The 8,285-nt window shown below is 30.3% G+C and overlaps 2 protein-coding genes across 2 annotated transcripts; one reads left to right on the top strand and one right to left on the bottom strand.

The window, feature by feature from the left end:
• The first annotated feature begins 4,491 nt into the window (after positions 1-4,491).
• Positions 4,492-5,714, top strand: LOC106344209 (phosphatidylinositol 4-kinase gamma 4-like). The gene is made up of 3 exons (XM_013783624.1): positions 4,492-5,043; positions 5,183-5,580; positions 5,666-5,714. Exons 1-3 carry the CDS (start codon positions 4,492-4,494, stop codon positions 5,712-5,714), a joined length of 999 nt encoding a protein of 332 aa, XP_013639078.1.
• Positions 5,715-6,742: 1,028 nt separating this feature from the next.
• LOC106344208 (putative F-box protein At4g21240) lies at positions 6,743-8,005 on the bottom strand. Its single transcript, XM_013783623.1, has one exon. It carries the CDS (start codon positions 8,003-8,005, stop codon positions 6,743-6,745), a length of 1,263 nt encoding a protein of 420 aa, XP_013639077.1.
• Positions 8,006-8,285: the final 280 nt, after the last annotated feature.

Below are 8,285 nucleotides of genomic sequence, written 5' to 3'. Positions count from 1 at the left end.
TCATTTCGTGGTTGTTACGTGTATTTTGCGAGGAAAATCTTTCAAGGTATTTACGTGTAGATTACGAGGAACTGTTTTCGAGTTATTTACGAGGAATAGTAGCGACGTCTTTACGAGGAATTGTAGCGACGTCTTTACGACGAATCGTTCTACTTCGTCTTTACGACGAAATATATTCCTCGCTAAGTTACGACGAATTAGCGAGGAAATATGTGTTACGACGGACGTGTAACGAGCAAACGCGTTTCCTCGCTAATTCGTCGTAAAGCCTCTTTTACGACGAAATAACGAGGAAAACCGCCCTCGTTAAGATTATGTTTTCTTGTAGTGTAAAATTTCTGCAAGATCCTCCGATACAAGCATTAAGTATGATACTAGATCTCGATCCGCGCAACCGCGCTAGTTTTTATTTTAATTTATTTTTATATAAATATTTTGTTTCAATTCTAAATTGGTATATATTATAATATATATATGTGTCTATCAATTTTTAAAACATAATAAGTTTATGGTATATTTTTTCATTGAATAGATTGTTTCAAACTTTCACATGTATTAGTATCTTCTTCTATAAATATATTTTTGGATTATTATTTCATTATTAAAATCGTAACAATATATGTAAAGATTAATAAAATATTGTTTTGTTGTCATATTCAAAGATATTGTAACATTTCACAAAATTAGAAAGTTTTTAAAAAATTAAACTTTCCGCTTCATAGATTTATATTATCGAATAAATAATTAAACATTTAGTTTTTGTTTAATTTTTAAAATAAACTATATAGTTTAAATTTTGTTTTCATTGGTTTAAGGTAGTGAAGATTAATCATTGTTAGATAATATAATTTTTGTTATTAGAAAAAATCTTTATAGTTTTAAAAGTTAACATCGACAAATATTTAAATAATTAACATGTGGAGGTATAATATTACAACATTAAATTATATCTATTTAATTTATACTATCTATAAATCCAATAGATCATCTATTGTTTAAATCTAATTATTGATAGCCCAATACAAATTTATGTTAGACCCAAAATTTAAATGATAAGATTAGAGATTAAATGTATCATGAATTTTTAGTAATAGGTCCATTAAGTCCATTTTTAAAAAAATCACACATGAATCAAGATTGTGACTTTTGTTTTAATATATAAGATGTCTCGGTTTAGATAGTTTATCCGGATTCGGAGATAAAACTTGGAACCAACCCAAAAAGCAAATTTGTACGTTGTTGGATATTTTCGTTAGGCCTTATGATTTTCGGTTTAGTTTTGCCTGAAACTTGATGTAATACGCAAATAACTCAAAATTGTATACATATTAATATTTTCAATATTAAAAAAAAAATTAGGTTCAAATATTCAGAGATAGTTTCATTTATTGGGTAAAACACCGAATTTTATATTTTTGGATATTCTAATACTAAATATTCAAAATGAACCAATACCAACAGAAATAGGTATTAAACGGTTTTGTAATTAATTTGAACCAATCTGAAACCAATATAACCGATTCAAGACTGAGTAAAAAATTTGCAGGTACCTATAGGATCCAAATCTCTAAAACTCTAAGTGGAAGTTATTGGTTGGTGTATTTTGATGGATTTGAAAATCCAAACTAAATCTACTGTTATTGGTTATATGATTTTAAAATATGTATTAAAATCATGTGTTATTCGTTTAATGAATCATAAATTCTAATTCAAATTAAATGTTATTCAATCATACGGATTTACTAATAGATTTGATTTCATAATGGATTTGAATGAATTTGCATGGATTTCGTTGTTAAAAATACACAGACTCAAATCCGAGGGAAAACCTCCAGATTTGTAAATACTAACCCGAGAGAATTTGAAAATTTGTATATTTTACTTGAATTTATAAAGACTGCATGGATTTCTAAATTAATCAAAATATATAAACCAATAACACCTCCTAAAGACATTGATCCTATAAGAACCGACATAAATCCGATCTGCATATCTATACTTTTTTTGCAACGAACGACCATTCTAATACTCAAACTTTCGTATATCCATACCTAATCATGTCGTTTAAGACATTTTATCATCTTAATTTTGTTTCATACGATTAATTTTATGCAGTTAAAAGTTCGTTAAAATGTCTAGAATGTAATAACAAAATAATGCATTACCTAATCTTATAAGTTAGTACGTACATGCACAAAATATATAGTTACAAATATATGTTAGCAATAGTGTAATAGTATGCCGTATGCAAATATAAAAAATCATCAGAATCATGTTTAATCAATCAAAACCAATGTTTTAAAACCAGACCGGAAGTCGAACCAGATATTTATTTGGATTTTGGTTTAATATGGTTTGATCAGGTCAAACATGATTCAATAATCTGGTTCAATATTTCTAGATATATAAATTTAAAAGTAAAGTGAGTAAATATGATACATAATTAAAATATAAATAAATATGATACATAAAACATTATAAATATAAAACTATTTTTTGTTTATATGGCTGGTTTATAGATTTTGATAGTTTTAATGGTTTTTAGTAAGTTTAATAACTTTGAGATCCAATTCGACTACTTGGCCTAGGGATGAGCGTTTTGGTACCCATTCGGGTTCGGTTCAGATCTATTCGAGTTTTGAATTTTTGGGTCTAAAGATTTCAATCCTATTCGGATATTTACTAATTTTGGTTTGGATTTGGTTCGGATCTTTGCGGATTCGGGTTTGGATATCCTTTAAATTATTTTAAAAATATTAAAATTCAGATATATTTAAAATTTTCAAAATCTAAAAACAAAATAATATATAACATATATATGTGAATAATGTATGCCAAAATACCTTAATTGAACATAAAATTTAGTTTAGCTTGATTATTTGGATGGAGAATCAATACATATATCAAATAATTTTAGTGTTTTGAGTATTTTTTAGCTATTTAATATATTTCATTTTAACTATTTGTACATATTTTCAAGTATTTTGGACACCTTCAAAATATCTTATATATTTTTGATATTTTTTTGGATATTAAATCTAAAAATAATTAATATATGTAAGTATATTAATCTGATTAGGATCTATTCGGATGCCAAATATTTCGGTTTAGGTCAGGTTTGGTTATGGTTTTTTAAATATCAAAATTTTGAAGCCATTCATATATTTAACAAGTTTTGGTCCGGCTTCAGTACTACTTTTTGGAACCAATTTAGGTCTTTTACCCAGCCCTAACTTGACTGGTTCATGGTCGAATTAGTTATTAGACCCATCTATGATCGGGTCATAGTAGAACCTGGTTCAACTACCTGATCGGTCCGGTTTTAAAAACATTGATCAAAACCAATCAAATAAGCAATGCCTACTTTGTCTTGTGAGTCGCCATATTGGATGTATAATTACTAGTTAGTTATATTGAAAAAAAAAATTATAAACTCTAAAGAAGCAATATACACTACACTGTAAATGCAAGAGTCTTATAAATGTTGAGTCGAAAAGTGGTCAAATTTATGCTTACGTATAGAGTAGTGTAAGACTACTGCAGAGCAATATCAGCTTATATCAGTGTTTCTCTCTTCTTGTAATGATTTGTATGTTTTCTCTTCTTGTACGTCTTACTTATATTGTCTTTGAAAAGAAATTATAGTTGCTCTTGATTTCTTTCTTCCAACAAAAGAACAGTTTGAATACAAAAGTGTGAGCTTGATCCACATTCCTATCTTTCAAGAAGAAGGTAATCTGAATCTTTTCTTGTTTATTTAAGAATGTTACATATATTAAACTTTCTTATGAAGCTCTTATGTTTTCTTTGTGTTTCTAGAAACAACAAGTTTCATCTTTTCTTTCATTTGCTCCGTGTTTCCAACGTATGAATGCTCTCTTCTACTTGGTTTGATTAATATCTCTTCTACAAAAAAATAATAATAATTTGAATCTTATCTAGTTTATATAAAAGTGTTTCATATCTTAAACTAATTTTGTTCATGAAATTCCTAATATATACAATTTCTACTTAATTATATAAGTTGTAAGTTAAAGTAATTTGAGTCATTTAAAAAGGTAATTTGAATCTTCTCTGGTGTATTTTATTTTCATGTTTTAATTTTTAAATTTGAGGAATTATTTTAAACTAAATGTATAATCGCCATGAATATATCTATATAATTAAAACAATAATCTTTTTTAAAAAATATACAAGTAATATATGTGGTTGAGGTAATTTAGATCTTCTCTTGTGTATCTCTTCTATTTTCATGCTTTAATTTTATTAATCTGAGGAAAATATTTTAGACTAAGTGTACTGAATATATGTATATAATCATAACAGTAATCTTTTTTTTTTTGAAATTATGCAACTAAAGTATGTGTAACTATATAGAAAATGTACATTGATGATATTCGTGATAATAATTTCCATTAAGCTTTTTTGTATATTGTTTGTTTCTTAGTTGTTAACTGTTTTTGAATGTGTGGGATGATTATATTGTAGGTAATGGAAAACCAAACTTGCTTGGTAGAAGAGTATACAGTTCAACAACCGTCTACGATTGGAGTGATTGTGAAGGGGATAGAGAATATCAAGTATGCAGAAAAGATTAAGGGTACAGCAAATGGTGTTTACTTAATGAAGGGTCTGCGTGAAGACATGATAGCTGTGTTCAAACCTATTCAAGAAGAAACTTTCTATAGTGTTGGAAAGAAGAAGGGTTACAAAGCGGACCGAGAAGTTGCGGCGTTCATTTTAGATCATCCAGCACAAGAAGGGGGAGAAAGATTCGGACGTGTACCACCTACAAGCTTTGCGCGTGCCAGATACACTAATGGAGAAACAACAGACTGGGAGAGCGGTTCGCTTCAGCAGTACGTCCCGAATCAAGAGTGGAAACAAAGGCCAGAAGTGTTTGCTATTGATGATGTTCAAAGATTGAGTTTGATTGATGTGCGCTTTGGAAATAATGATAGGCATAATGGCAACATCTTGAATTCAAACACAAATGGGGGAAGGTTAATCCCAATTGATCACGGTGAATGCTTTCCTACGGAGGTATGAAGTATTTTTAATTTCTTGTTTTCATTTTATTATCCTTTGAATCTAACACTTTAGAGGAAATTGTTTGATTTTATGTTATAAGATATTTTTGCTGGTAAGATGTATAACGTGGGTTTCATTTTTTTATGTTTAGTGGAACAACTACAGCTTTATTTGGACAACATGGGCTCAAGCAGCCTTTACGTATCCATATTATATGGTAGAGTATGTGAAGAGCCTAGATGTCAAAAATGATCTCAATACTTTGAAGGAAAATGGGATAGAGCTGGGAGAGAGGTCTGAGAGGTCTGAATTTATTTACAAAGTTCAAAACAAAGTTCTACAAGCAGGTGTTCTTGGTGGTTATACTCCAAAAGATATTGGAAAATTCATGACAAAAGTCTATAGCAGCGAAAAAAAGAAGGCTCCAAGAACTATTATAGATGTTATGAACTGCATGAGTGGTATACCAGAAGCTTGGAGTGTTGAAGAGAGTCAGGCACTGGAGTTAGTTCACGAGAAGACCACAAGTGCACTAGATTACAATAGAAGGTATGTGTCTTCATTATAAGTTTTCTTTTACGTTCTCTTTAAACATATTTTAAGAGATTCTTGTTCTGTTTTTGTGATGCTATAGTTTGCCTGAGGAGAATTTGAAGGGTTCGACATCAACATATCGACGCTAGTAAAACTTCTCGTGTTATCTTGTTTGACTCTCTTTCTTGAGAAAAAGAGTGGAGAAAGTTTGAACGAGAATGTATCTCAAATCTAAAACTTGGTTATGTTTTGTTATGTGTAGTTTAGGATTGACTCTGTTTTTCTATATAATGTCTGTTTATGTACTCTGTTCCGAGGTTAAATTTTTAAGTTGATTTGGATTTTGTTATGTTATATATTAATCTTAAAATTATGGTAAATTTAGTCCAAAATTCATTAGACATTTGTTTAGGCTAGATTTTTGTTTAACATATATGACCTCGGGTTTTTTGGTATTTCGGTTTATTAAATAGCTACCATATTAAAACCATATTTACTTTAGTTTGGTGTAGTTCGGTTTATATACCGTCAGTTTTTGGTTTATTCGATTTCATACCAAAAATAATAAATATATTTATCTTTTATAATATTTTATGAATTTCACTTTATATGATCATATATCGGCTTTAATATAACATGAAAATATTTCGGTTCTTAAATAAACTATTTTTTACTATTTAAGTAATTGGTAAACATATTAAGTTAATAATAATATTTTTTATAGAATAAAATTAAGAAAAAATAGTAATCCATAATATTATTAAATAACTAAACATTAGTACACATATTTGTCAACAAAAAGGTAAAAATTGTGTTTTGTTTAATTTGATAAAAAGAAAAAAATAATTTTGAACTTAAAAGAAAATATTAAACTACTAAAATCAATATTTTAAGTATGAAGATCATATCAATAAAATAAAATATGTATATATTATTAATTGTATTTTATAATTTGTTCAGTTTATTCGGTTTGATCGTTTTATATACCAATCCATATACATATACTGCGGTTTCTTAAAAATAAGATCTATTCGGTATATTAGGTATTAGCAAATCCAAACCACTTTCTATATATATCAGTTCGGTTCGGTTTTAATTGAGATATATACTTTGACATAGAGGAACGAAGACATAAGTCTGAATGAGCTATAACATTAAGAAGAATCTCTCTCTGACTTTATTGGTGGTTCCAGTTGATGGGAGAAACATAGCGAGGAACGTTCTCCAAAGACATGAGACTCTCGCTGTGATTCGGATATAAATGGACTTCGAAGGTTTCTGAACCACTATACTCCTCGTATTCCTCGTATTCAACCCCTTCATATATGACCCTCCTTGTAAGGTTTGTCTTTGGATCATAGTATATAACATAGATTGCTTCAAATCTTGCTGTGGAGTAAATGAACTCACCAGTATCCTGAGTAACACCATCTAGCGACAAGAAAACTCGCCATATAGGGTCACATCGAGGCCAAATTTGAAAAGGCATGAGATAGTCTCTAAGCGACCATTCTTGTTTCTCTTCATCCTCCAAAATCCAAAATCTTAGAGAAGAGACTAATTTCTTTTCATCACGGTCTTCACAAACCCATGCTAATTTTCCTTGGTAGTTAAGTAGCAAAGGACAAAGTTTAGGATCGTCTGGTTTTCTAATTATTCTGAACTTCTCGTACCTCACATCGAAACTCACAAGGACGACTTCCCATTGAGTAATAGCATCGACTTCAAAACATATACTCGCTTCATAATATGCATGCCCGTTGATGCATACACCTCGATGTCCCATGGGCCATCGAGGAGTATAATGTTTAGGGCTATTTTTTATCACTCTCCATGATTCTTGAGGCCCCAATGTGAAGACAATAGGATCATTTTTTGAGCTGCTCGCAATGCAAAATACTTTATACTTATCTTCGACCGGATCGTACCCTAAAAAGTAACTCTTAAACCTGAATTCAGCTGGTTCGGGTAAGGTTACATGTTGCCTCATGGAAGGATTCCAAACTACAGTCTCCCCCATAAAATTTCCACAACACATCAATCCGTGGACCGACTGGGAATAGGGTTCGTAGTTACCAGTATCAAATTCAGGGGGATCCATCTGATAACGTTCCACATCAGAGTAGGACGTGTGCGGGTGTTCATGTTGGGGCAGTGAGACAAATAAGCGCCTCTTGTCACTTGTTTTGATGCATACAAGAAGACGTAGCCGAGATGAAGACATGAACGCGAACGACGTGATGAAATATGGACGAGTGATGATGGACGCCCATAGCTTCGAGACACAACGAAACCTCACAGCAGATTTAGCGGGCAGTCTCAAGAGTATATCATGAATAAGATCAAGAGGGATCAGCTCTAAAAGCTTACAAATACTATCTTCTTCTTTATATTGTATTATTCTCTCCCCATCTTCCGTTTGTTCTTCTCGCCTCTCCATCGAGACGATCTACTCCTATAAAGTTACCCTTGTGGTCTTCCTTTATCAGCAAGAACTTGGAAATACGATATTACACAAAAGCGGTAGTAATAGCTGTATATTATACAATGGTATATCCTTTGAGAAAATATGTAAACAATATACTTTTAGATAGTTTACAAAAAAGAGTAGCATATATGGCTGTAACTAGTAAATATTTTAGGAATGTAGAGAATAAATGGAATTGGAATCAATGGAATGAATAGTGTGATACTTTGAAAAATTAAAAGAATGATATATG

The sequence above is a fragment of the Brassica oleracea genome, chromosome C5 (assembly GCF_000695525.1).
Source record: "Brassica oleracea var. oleracea cultivar TO1000 chromosome C5, BOL, whole genome shotgun sequence".
Lineage (NCBI taxonomy): Eukaryota > Viridiplantae > Streptophyta > Magnoliopsida > Brassicales > Brassicaceae > Brassica > Brassica oleracea.
The sequence above is the reverse complement of the archived record's forward strand: the minus strand, read 5'-3'. Positions and strand labels throughout refer to the sequence as shown.

Excerpts from the sequence above, each read along its gene's own strand:
- LOC106344209 (XM_013783624.1), top strand. The coding sequence starts at position 4,492 with ATGGAAAACCAAACTTGCTTGGTAGAAGAGTATACAGTTCAACAACCG. Across the intron at positions 5,044-5,182 it reads GTGAATGCTTTCCTACGGAG|TGGAACAACTACAGCTTTAT; the intron begins GTATGAAGTATT and ends TTTTATGTTTAG. Across the intron at positions 5,581-5,665 it reads GCACTAGATTACAATAGAAG|TTTGCCTGAGGAGAATTTGA; the intron begins GTATGTGTCTTC and ends GTGATGCTATAG.
- LOC106344208 (XM_013783623.1), bottom strand. The coding sequence starts at position 8,005 with ATGGAGAGGCGAGAAGAACAAACGGAAGATGGGGAGAGAATAATACAA.